This window comes from Neopsephotus bourkii, unplaced genomic scaffold (assembly GCF_033783945.1).
Source record: "Neopsephotus bourkii isolate Nb327-2 ecotype Australia unplaced genomic scaffold, CSIRO-AGI_Nbou_v1 NB_1080, whole genome shotgun sequence".
Classification (NCBI taxonomy): domain Eukaryota; kingdom Metazoa; phylum Chordata; class Aves; order Psittaciformes; family Psittacidae; genus Neopsephotus; species Neopsephotus bourkii.
The window spans coordinates 584,084-596,266 of record NW_026901568.1 but is presented as its reverse complement, the minus strand read 5'-3'; the positions used below and the strand labels follow the sequence as shown (position 1 = coordinate 596,266).

The following is a 12,183-nucleotide window of genomic DNA, read 5'->3' as shown; positions in this document are numbered from 1 at the left end:
CTCATGTCTCAGTAGCTTTGCCTCAAAAACCCAAACAGGTGCGAGCATAGGGGTGGTTGAGAAGTAAGAAGTGCATTTGGGGGGACAGAGGAGAAGCCTGTGAGAAGCCATCAAAGTGAGGGGGAGAGCTTTAGGGCTGGGGAGAGGCAAAAAGGCATTGAGAACAGGGCTACAGGTCTCTGGGGATGGGAAACTCTTTCCTAATGGGATTTTCTTGGTCTTCCATAACTATTCCCATAACTGGGAAAGCTGAGTTTGTTTCAGGTGGGTCAGAGATGGCTTCTGGAGTGGGGTAAAACACAGGGGAAGTTACCAGAAGCTGTGCACAGAATAACTCCTGAGGCTCGTGTCATAGAGACTGAAGTAAAGAAGCAGGAGCTTAACTGACTTGCCTGCAGCCTCCTGATCAAGGAGTGAAGGTCAGAACAAGTCATAGGAGGGGAGGTGTCCAGTCCTGCCCCAAGGTGGGTACTGCTTGTCCAAAGGCAGAGGATGCTGCTGCCTTGAAGCACTGCCCTTTCCAGGGCCAGCTCCACATCTGCCCCATTGGATAGCATCAGGAAAGCAATCTGATCCCACAGGATCTTTTTTTCCGCTGAATTCCCAGGAGGTTACACTGGAACAAAGCATTATGATGGGCTTGTATGCGGTAATAACCCGACTGCAGTGCCTCAGCACTGCTGGTGATAAGCACATCTCTACCAGACACTAACTTATTAGCTGTGTTCTGCTAAGGAAAGCAGATGTTGGATGAAGTATTTCATTGACTTGATATTTGTGGCAGATCTGTACTGATTGTTTCCTATTAATTTTCCTGGTATTTTAGGATTAGCTGTATAGTTTGCCTGTCCTTTTCTTGCTGATATTTTAAATACGTTGCAAAGTGCTAGGAATGGTAACATCAGCACTCATGGAATGTCATGACCTGTTCAAGAAACATCTCAGTTTTGGGTATGAGACAGCTTTAATGAAAGGAGAATATTGATGCAACAAGGGGGCTGCTCCTTCAAGAAGATGGCTAACCTCTCCCCCTATGTCAAAGGGACTCGCAGCACTGATAACACTGTTGGCACCATCCTGTGGTGTGTGGCAGTGTTAGGGGGATGAAACGCTGTCTGGTTGCTGCTTGTCAGCTCAAATGTATGGGGCAAACTGAGCCAGTAAAGGCTCTTCTGCAGAAGTTTGCTCCTCTGCTTTGTGCCATGGGAAGCAGTGCTGCCTGTGCACTTGTAGTATGTTCATCCTCATGCTGCTGTTCAGGTCGTGGGTGAACAACCCCTCCATGGGAGGAAGCAGCAGCAAAGGCAGCCACAGCACAGAATTTCCCTGTGGGGAGAAGAGGGGTAGGTTTTACATTGCATGCTGCTGGTAGAGACCAAGAAGCAGCGACTCTCCTGTTTATGGTTTGCTCTTGGCAAAGGGCTTTATCTCCTGGCTGAGATACTGTCTTTATAATTTTGAGGAAGACTGGATTAATTTGTTGCCTGGATTTTCATTTATCACTGTTCTTTGCTTTTGCCTTTTATTGCAGTGTGCTCCTCGTTATTTTTGCACATTGCATTTGAGCATTTAGAGGAAGGAGGATGACATTTAGAGCCCCACAGCCCGCTCCAGTGAGGGAGATCTTTCCGACGGCCACAAGACGCTGTGGCTGTTGTCTTGGACAATTCAGCAAGCCATCAGTAAAGCAAGTGAAAGAGTCCTTTAGATTTGCCATCCTGTGCACTGAGAAATAGTGGAATAAATGGGGAAAATGAGAATCTCATGGGAAGTGTGTTGGCACTGGGCCCTGAAAAGCCACAGTGCCTGCAGTGAGAGGGGAGCACTTGAGCTGTTGCTTTGCCAGACTTTTACTGGCTCAGCTGGTGGGGCCTACATGCAAGTCAGTTGATGCTCTGCAGGAGCCAGTTTTTCATTGTATCTTCAGTTTGTGTGGCTATTTTAGGAAGGTGCCATGCACCCCAGAGAGCCTCTCAGACCCTTGTTCCATGCTCTCTGTTTTATCTCTAACTCTTTGCCAAACTTCAGCAGAGCCAACATTTCCATGGAAAGCATCAAAGGGGTATTGGTACTAGCTTGCTCTTAAGTGGGTTTTCTCCCACCTGTCTCATCTTAAAACACTGGTTTTGTGCATGTTGTATTCAGTCAGGCCTTCAGGTGTCCGTCCCTGCCTTGCTGGTCCTGAGACAAGAAGCACAGGGACACATGGAGGTTAGGAATCACTTGTACAGTCCCTGCAAATGCTGTGGGTAAAGAGCCCGTGAGTTTTGGGATGGGAGTGTGCAGAGCCAGGGTGGGCTCTGCAGCCCCTCGGAAGGACAAAGTGGTATTTGGCAGTCACCCCTGTAAGGAGAGATGTGTCCTACAAGGCATCTTACCAAAGGGTGAAAGATGTAGCCAGCCACTTCAGTGCATCGCTGGCTATTTAATGTTATTCAGATACTAGCTTCTGTTAAGTTTAATAGCAAGATAATAAATGATTTAAGGCAAAATCCTGGCCCTATTAAAGTTAATGGCAAAATTCACTGACTACATTGAAGCCAAGACTTCAGCCAAAGGTTTCTTTGTCTTGCGCACAGGCTCACAAGAAGTGTGCATCAACCTTTTTGGAGACCTATGTGGATCAATTACAGAGTTTCCATAGAAAAGCTGGTGTAAAACTAAACTCCTGTTTGTTATTTTCGTTCTTCAAGCTTTTTCTTCCTTAAAGCTTTGAGCAGCACAGAGTGCTGGCACATGATGAAGCTTTGCTCTCCCAACAGACGCACCAGGAAACTCTGAGGTCATTTAAACCTTTATAACTTCTTCCCTCTTCCCCTCAGCTGCATGCAGGCCCCTTCCTTCCAGAAGGACAGGCAAAAGCTTTTCTTTTCCTGACATGCGCCTGGTTAGGGCAGCTCCATATTACAGTACATTCTTGCATCTTATTTTGTACTTTTATCAGGCTGTGCACGTTTACAGGCGAGACATAAGCTGCCTCTTCGTATCAGTCAGTGAAGCAGTGATGATCTAAGGCAGCTGAGTATCTGATCCTAAATGCCTTCAAGACCAAAGGAAAAATAACCTGAGCCCTGATTAAAATTTGAGGTCAGCATAGGGGCTTCAATATTAAGCTTTGAAATTGCTCACAGGCTTATGAGTTACAGAAGAGAGGTTTAGGGAAGAAAAATACCCAAACCCTTACAGGAAATTATTGGTGATGCTTTATAGCTCGTTAACTGCAGCTCAGGTGGGGATTTGAGATGAAACTCTTTTAGGTGCAGGGCTGTTTCTCTGGGCTCATACACCTGCAAAGCAGTGCTGCTGCCTTGAAGTCACCAGTCAAAAGCAGGATAGCAGGATTTTGGGACCCCCTCATCCCACACACTTTGGAGGATGAGTTGGTGTGGCAAAGGGACATCACTTTCTCACAGATCATGTGCCTCTTGTGAGTGGGAATATTGCTCTTTTTGGTTATCTGTATGATTTTCATCAGCACTCTGACTGCTTGAGCCATTGTGGACCGATGTGCCTGTTTCAGGAATAAATGAACCAGTTCTCACAATCCCTGTGCTAATGGTGCACTGCAGTCCAATTTCTCACTTTCAGAACTGCAGGTTTCAGGCTTTGTGTGCTGGCCATTTATTTAGTGAAAATGGTTCTTTTTCCTCTCTCATCACTGGATGCACCAATGCAAGTTTCTTCTTTTCTGCCTGTAAAATATCTTTGGAGCTTACTCACCTGCCAGAGAAGTTTCATGTGGATACCCTGCAAAGGGCTTACTGAAATAACGTGCATGGTTCTGTGCATCTGGACCACATCCCCGGTGTCACGCTTGGTGTTGTCCAGACAGAGCCCCTGCGGATGCTCACTAACACTCATGCCTGAACCAAAGAGTTTATCTTAAGAAAGAGGAGACTTGGGGGAGGAGGTTTGCTGCTTCCAAAAGATTTCTTATGGAGATTTTTGAGCATTAAAGATGTGAAGCCTTGCTGGATGGGGGGTGTTTTAAAGCTTCCAGCACTGCGGATTTATGTGGTTGCAGGACCTGGTACAGCATCCTCTGGGGAGGATGGATGTGTGTGTGGGATGCTGATCTCCAAATCATGGCATGTCCCAAATGGGAGCAGTTGGGGTGCCTGTGCAGACCTCTGAGAACTTCCATGATAGGAAACAGCTCCCAGTTTTGTCTCAAGTAGTGCAGCTTATGTACAATTCTCTTCTTCGGCCACAGTGTTGTTAGGGTTTGGGGTTTGTTTTAGGCTTTCCCCAGTTGTGAGGAGTCCAGACCTTTTTAAAACAGAAAAGGGCCTAAAAATAGAAGTCAGTGACAGATAAAGCCAGCAATGCCAATTGATTTGCCCAGTTCTAGGATCTGAAATCTGGTCTCAAGGGAGTGCATCACATTCAGGTTTCCTCTGATCCAAACCCTTCATGACATCCCATTCTGAAGCTACACATCAGGAGATATCAAGCTACATATCAGGAGCTGTTATTCTGACAGCTTCTGGGTTTTGGCTTAAGTTTTTTTGAGGTTTCCTGTTTACACCCTGATTACTTTTTTCTTTCTCAGTTTTTTCCCTAACTGGATAACACATGGATGTCTAAATATACTGCACGTAACAACCAGCTCCAAACACGGAGGATGTTTCTGCTCAAGAGCAATAGTGTAAATATCCTGCATATGGGTTTTTTTCCTCAAATAAACATTCAGGCTCAGGATATCGCAGGGAATCAGTTGAAGTAGCCAAGAAGTATGTTGGTTTTTGTTTTTTTTCTCTCTGCCTTATTTTTCTCTTTTTAAAGTACTGATGTTTTGGAAAATTTGCCTCAGTGCTTTTAGGTGGGGAATTCGTCTTCGTTTTTGTGTCAGAAGCAAGATGGAGGAAAAATGTGCTTTTCCAGTTATATGAAACCTTTTTGAACATGTTAACCTGCTCTATAGAGCCACAACGTCACCCTGTGCTTTAATTTCCACACATGAATATTCTGGGGATTGTGTTTCTTCTCCTTGATCTGCCTTTTTTTTCTGAAGATCTGGATGAATCAGGTTCTTGCTAAAAGCAAGCGATGAGGGTTGCAGTATTTTAATATCACTGCATTTCTGCATCAGACAGCGCTTGTCTCCTTTTCATTCCTCTCCATTTTCAAGTTTCTATTGCTTATTGTATGCAGAACATAAAAGTGACTTTGGGAAGCAATAAGCATCCCAGTACCTCAGTATGGTTTTGCCAAAAATGGGGCCATGAGTTGCATCGCTCTCCTAATTTCCTGTTGGGAATGAGATACAGGAATAGTTCATGAATTTTATGACGCTACTTCTTTTAATGGATAATAGCTTTAAATATTAGCAGGCTTTTAAAAATAACTGCTGAAAGGACCAACTTGGGGGCATGTTGCAAAAAATATAACGAAATTGTTCATTTGTGCAGACAATGCAAAATCAATGAGAATAAACTGGAAAACACAGATGTGTGTATATATATCTCAAGACTGCTCACGCCACCTCTTAACTGAGCCAGGCAGCTGTGCTCATCTTGTGATGGACTGGTCCAAGTACATAGAAAATCAATTATATTGTTCAGATTAGCAAGGCGTACTGAATTAAAGATGAAAGAAAATGTATCTGCAAGGGGCCCACAGGGTGTTGGGTCTTTGGGAAGCCCAACAGCCTGAGAGCTGGGGAGCCAAGTACAAATCCCTTTCCCAAGCCAACAAGAGGCCCGTGAGCGGATGTGCTGTGGGGAAATAAATCACAGTGGTGTCAAGTCCTTTGCTGGTTTGGCTCCAGGAACTTAGGGTCTCTGGTCACTAGGCTGGAGGCACTCTTCCATAGCCAAAATCCTTTATGCATCCAGTGATATGCATCCCTATCCATGGCAGGGGGCTGGAATTAGATGATATTAAGGTCTTTTCCAGCCCTGACTATTCCGTGGTTCTGTGCCATGGTGGTGAAGTCCTCTGTATGAAGCTCTCCAGCTTTTCAAGAGGAGAGGACCAGACCATTGATACCTGTGCTGGAGCACGTGGCAGTGCTGCACTGTAGACGTCATACCTCTTCATCACTGCACTGCAACAATATGGGGCTAGTGGAAGGTGATTGATGCTCCAAAGCTTGTGAGGTGGTCTTGTAGCTGCAATAGCCTCTGAAGCTTTCAATTTTGCCCCTTCTGCAAGTGAGGCTTGCAAAATGTGAGGTTTGTCTTGTATGTAGGAGCCCTGCCTGCCCAGCAAGGCAGCTCCATGTGAGGAGAGTTGCCTCCTGGAGATGAACTCTCTGGTGGGCGGCATTCCTGATGCAGGTTGGGCTTGTGTTGCTCTGTGATAGTAACTGGGAATGATTTACTTGGGTGTTTGTAAGTACAGAGTAAGCCAAGTGAAGTGCTCTCTGCCCCATCAGGAATGGGGTGGGGATACTTGGAGTGAGCTCTTGCACAGCTGCAGGATCCAGGGTGCTGGTTGCTGAAGCCTCAGGTCTGCAAGAGAACTGCCCTACTTAGCACCACTTTGTTTAGGGTTTGGAGCCTGCAGATGCAAATCTGGTTGTCACCCTGGAAGATTTGTGTTCCCTGACTGGGCTGTGGTGCCACACAGTGAGTATCCTTCTCCCAGGTGAGGAAGGCACTTAGGAAGCATGTAGCTCTCAGGGATGTGTGCATGGGCTGGGGGTAGAGGGGTGCAAATGGGAATGGCTCCAGAGCCCGTCTTCCTTGAGCTACAGCCCTGGACATTGCTGTTATGTCCCACCATGTGCAGAGCGTTCCTGGGGTGACGCAGGCCCATGGCTGCATAGAGCTCTGGGGATACTGGGAGCTGACAGATTTGTCACAGGAATGGCATTTCATGGTGCTTTGTCACCCAGCACCCTGGCATCTCCTGCAACTTCTCGATTGAGCTTTCCAGTACTCTGGGAGGCAGCTGTATGACTTGTGATGAGACACCAGGAGATGCAGGTACTAAATGTTATCTGTATCTATATCTGTAAATCAGGATTAAAAGCTGTGTCCTTATGTTTTCTCATCAATAAAATTAGGGATAATTATATCTTGCCTATCTTCAGAGGTGTCATGAGATTTAATTACTTTTAAGGTGCTCTACAATTACCTTGGACAGCTGAATAGAAGCACAGATTGTGGTTGGTACTTCTTTTATGTTTTAATCTTCCCAGCCAACCTTCCTTTCTGCTCAGCACAAGTCTTTGTGGATGTGTTTGCTATAATAGAAACCTTTTATACTTAACAACAGACAACTGAGGCAATTAAAACAGTCAGAAGTGATTAATGTGATTTTGCTGGGTGAAAGCTAAAGCAGCTAGCAATTAAATAATGGCAACCCCTGTGCTATCTCAGAGCAACAGATGGGGAATGATTTAAAGACACTATTGGATCAGACACATTGCACCAGGGGCAGATTGGTACCAGTATGTCAGAGCCAGAAATATGCACCACCTTGAAGGGTGCGCTGATGAAATGATTAATAGATGGTAACATGTGACTTGGTTATGAATGTGTGATGGCTCTCAGGGACAAATGGACCTGTGATGGGATTGTAATGGATTTAAGGGCTTTAGGCAGCATGTTCTATGAGAAGATAAATCACAAGGAGCACACGGGAAGCCAGGATTCTGATGGCACAGCTTTGCTTCCGAAATCCTAAGGATAAAGTGCTGGGAATACTACCTTGCTGGGAGCACAGGGCATGGAGCTGGTGCATGTCTGGGATGATGTATGTGCAGCATTCAGCACCAAGGAGCGCACCCATGGCTTGCACAGAGGATGTTACATCCTTTGCTGTGCACCTCTGCCTGCAGGGCAGGTCGCTCTTCATCTGGCACTTCTCTACAGATTCACGTTCATGGACATGAAAAGGAAGGGATTTCTTCCAGCTAGACTCGCTCTGTGAACAGTCCTTTCACCAGTACTGCTGTTTGGGTGAGTGATGCGATGGTACATATTTAGTAGTGCTGTTAGTTGCCAGTGCCACAGATGCTGTAGCCCTGTTTTCCCAGACACTAGGCAGAGTTGTTCCCGCAGCTGCTCATTTCTGATCTGCTTGCATAGCTCCTCAGGAGGGGACTCCCTCTTGGCTTTTGGTTGAAATGAGCTCAATTAGTTGAAACAATAAAGCTTTGTTAATTTCCTTCTTACGACTGAGTGCTGACAGAAGAGGCTGTGTCTGGGCAGCCCTTGCTGTGTGAACAGCCATGTGCTGAAATGGGGACAGCACTGGGGTTGGTGAGAGGTCTCCTTTCAGTTATACTGCAGTCTTATACAAATTGTACTTACTTTTAAGACTCTATAACGTTTGGATGTGCGGCATCCTGGGGTAGGAGGTGATGAGGGGGTGCTGGTGGCAGTAGAGCTCAGCCCTATCTTTGTCGCCATCCCTGCAGAGCCAAAGGGATGTGAAAGGACAAACCACTGTGTTGCTGTTTAATCCCTGTGGGACCTCCTATCTAAGCAAACCACCCTCAGCCTCTGCTCACAGCTGAGGATTTATAGTCAGTGGGAAGCTTGTGCTGTCAGGAAATAAGTTACTCTGAGGCTGTGAGAATAAATATAAAAGCCAGGTTTCCTTCCCCAGCTCCTGCCTGGAGAGTGTTGCAAAGCCAGTCCTTGAGGAAGCTGCTGAGGGGCCCAGAATTAGAACAGATTTTAAATAATATAAAAGCTTTCATGGAAATGTATTAGATTTCAAAACGCAAGTACTGAAAGGGTAGAATGTGCTTTTTTAATGTGCTGTGTTTCTGAATTGCTCTCTTTTTAAAGAGGAAGACACTTTGTTTGCAAGAGGTAAATGTGACATGAAATAGGTGGTCCAGATATAACATCACAGGTTGCAAAGCTTAATCATTCAGTTCAATCGCCTATATAAGAATCCTATAGAGGCAATGGCTTCTAACAGTTGCAAGAAGCTATCCAAGGAAAAAAATTAATGTGCTGGCAGGCACTCCATCTAGAGTGGAGACCAGGTCCTTTGTTAATGGACCAAATCTAGGCTGACCCATTGCAGGGAGGGTTGGATAAATGGAGGTTTCATGGGTTCCTGGTCATGTCTGCTCCTCGCTGGAGCAAAGGGCATTGCTGCTGCCTGTGGCTGTGATATTAGCCAGGCTAGTCCATCCTCAAGTTAAATTCTTACAGCCTCAATGTTGGTTTTGTCCGATTCTGAATGCTGCTAAGCACCCTTAGTTCCAGCTTGAAGCTGATGGAAGCTGAGTGCTGAGGTAGCTCCCCAGAGTGAGTCCTTGGAGAAGGATGCTCAGGTAGAGTCGATTCACTTACTGGTACAGATTAGACACTTGCTACATGTTGTCCTTGCCCTTGAGCCTCATATGGTCCAGTGCACACCAGGAAAGCGGGGTATCCCACTCTTCCTCATGGGCTGTGTTGCTGTCTTTGCAGATGTCAGACGGCCGGCACTGCCAGGTGCATCTCCTCGATGACAGGACCTTGGAGCTGGTGGTCCAGGTACAGACCTTTCTCTTTAGGGCACTGGTAGCACAGTGCCAGATTTCTCTGCTTGTTTTCTTCAGCAGTGTTACTGGAGGCTCGTATGAAAGTGATGCTTGAAGTATCTCTTACTAGAGTAACTCATAGAAGTGGAATAAACAGGTCTGCTTTCAGATGCCATCAGTTCTGCAATCAGTTTTCCACCTGCTTTTGACAAAAATTCATAAAGTGTATTAAAAATACCCCCTGTGGTAGTGGTGGTTTGGTTAGTTGAGAAGTAAGTCTGGTTTTTGAGGGATGTGTTTATTCCCCTAACAGAACCCAAGGCACGAGATCCTGTAGTACATGATATTCTCTTAATTCACAAATCCCTCCTGCTGTAAGTGCAGGAAAGCCTGAGCTGCTGCCTTTCTCCCTCAGAAAAGAGGAAAGCAGCGGTCAGTCCGTGCACTTCAGCTTGATGTCATGGGTTAAGTACATAATTGCTTCTCTGTGCTCCATAGATACACTGAATCTAACTGCCTTGAACCTGATGGAGCCACTTCTGTATTGAGTTACACAACAGGGTTTTAAGTTGTCCATGGGTACTTAAATGTCAGTATTTTCAGAGAAAAATTTTATTACACAGAAAAAGCCCAGACTGAAATGAATTAAATCATTTTTATTCTTCCAATAGCCCAGACTTTTGTCTCAGGAGTTACTGGATCTGGTGGCCTCACACTTCAACCTGAAAGAAAAGGAGTATTTTGGCATAAAATTTATAGATGATACGTAAGTATGTTAGTTATACGTAAGTCTGTTAGTAAGCAATATTAGGAAAAGGGAAGGCACAAAGCAGAAAATATTTGGAAAATATCTTCTGTGCACAAACCAGAGAATACTTGGAAATACTTTCCTGATGACAAGCACTTCTCATGTTCGTCTCATAAGGTGAAAAAAAATGGTTCAGCAATAATTTCCCATGTGAACACCCTCCGCTTCCCTACTCTGCACTGTTAGTAACAGCAAAAAGGGTTTGCATTTATTTTCAAACTGAATTGCTCCTATTGCTTTGCACTTCAATCTCAAATATGTTAAGTCTTTTAAACCTGAATTTCCCTAGCAGCAACGAAATATGAGGTTAGTCCTTCCCATAAACAAGTTCCCTCTAGCTTCCCTATTACTTTTAGGTATCTGAGCTATTCTGCAGACAACCAAAGAGCTGCTAAAGCGGAACGTGCTCGATATGCACAATGCACCCTTCCCAGCAGCTGGACTATTGCAGGCTTGTGGCGGTGTTGGGTGCAGTTTGTCATCACCACCGATGGGAATGGTGCAGCTCCATCAGCTGCTGCCCATCCCCTGCCACCCAGAGCTGCTGCCGGGCTGGGTGAGATGTGGGAGATCTGCTTCCATGGTGTTAACTCAGAGTTAGCTAGATTAACTGAAGCCTCAGCTGGTGTTCAGGCTCATTTGTTGGCATGGCACTGAAATGCTTCCCCGTGTCTGCTGGGTGCAGAGTTTGCTCCCCAGGGCAAGCATCTCCAGAAGAGTTACTTGCAGCTCCCCCCAAAAGCTGGAGCAGAGCTGCTTAGGGCAGTGGGGAAACGGAGCTGTGCAGTAATACAGCCCCTAAATAAGCCTTTTCATGTCTAATGGGGATCTTAGTCCCTGCTGCTCTCCAGTGCTGCTTTTTATAGTGTCCTGGATGGAACCCTCTGCCTACAAACCGTGTCAGAGTGATGTCTGGGGCTGCTCTGACAAGGCTGTTCCCATCTGCAATTGCAGGCTCTGGGGAAAGGGCTGGTGTTGCAGTGCTAGTAGGAGCTGCTCACTCTGGGTCCCTGACCACAGGCAGCAGTGTGTTATTTTTACTAACCACTCTCTTCTTGGGCTCTCCAAGAATGTTTTTGCCACATCCTTGTCCTTTCAGCTGTTGGAAAGCACTTCCTTCCAGCTCCTCTGTGAATCCGTTGAGGATGCTGTTTGCATTTGGCTGCTGTGAAATCCTTCAGGTTTTTGGTTGCTGGCAGTCCTTCACCGTGAGCTTTAAAGTGCTCCCAGGGGATTACCTGAAAGCTGCTGGCTTCCATAGAAGCACTAGTGGGACTCCAGAGGCTGCTGTGGGTGTACAGCACTAGGCTGGCTGCTTGGAGGGAGCATGTGGCCTCTGGAGGGCACCCATACCCCAGGCTTCTGGGCATCCACCAGCTTCTGCAGCGCCCCCTTGGCTCCAGGGTCCTCAGGGAGGTTGTTGGGATTTGGGGATTTTTTGCTTTCTTTCTGGCTTCCCTCCCATTTCAGTCAGAGAAGCCGCTGCAGAGAGAGAGCAGTGTTTTAACACCTACCCCATTTAATGACTGTGCCTGCAGTAAACCCGTCTGCTCTGAACTGGGGTTTCCTGTCACACTGGGACTGGGGATGGTGCAGAACAGGAGGGATAGGTGGGATATGGCCATGCAGAGGAAGAGCTCAGACCGATTTCTACTGCAGGCAAACATCCAGCCTCTGCTGCAGATCAGATCCCCCCCACACTAGCAATGAGAAGTCAATGGAAGCATCCCCATCAATACCAAAGAAGGGTAATTCAGTAAGATCTGGCTTTCCTGGGTGCTAAGCTTTTGTGCTGCAGCTGAAAATACAACTGCAGAGAGCATTCTCTAACATCCAAAAGTGACCTAACATCAAAATCTGCATGTTACAAGAAAAGGAAATAATTTGAGATGTTTGCCTGCCTTAGAACTGAATCTCATGTTTTTGGAGTAGAGCAAAC

The 12,183-nt window shown here is 46.1% G+C and overlaps 1 protein-coding gene across 4 annotated transcripts in view; it reads left to right on the top strand.

Annotated features, from left to right (window-relative positions):
- The window catches only part of FRMD4B (FERM domain containing 4B), a 139,090-nt gene that overhangs the window by 68,266 nt on the left and 58,641 nt on the right, over positions 1-12,183 (top strand). For all 4 annotated transcript variants that reach the window (XM_061362076.1, XM_061362073.1, XM_061362075.1 and 1 more), the window contains 2 exons: positions 9,384-9,449; positions 10,108-10,202. In XM_061362076.1, the coding sequence (XP_061218060.1) occupies positions 9,384-9,449; positions 10,108-10,202 (161 nt within the window). The remainder of the gene's footprint in view (positions 1-9,383; positions 9,450-10,107; positions 10,203-12,183) is intronic.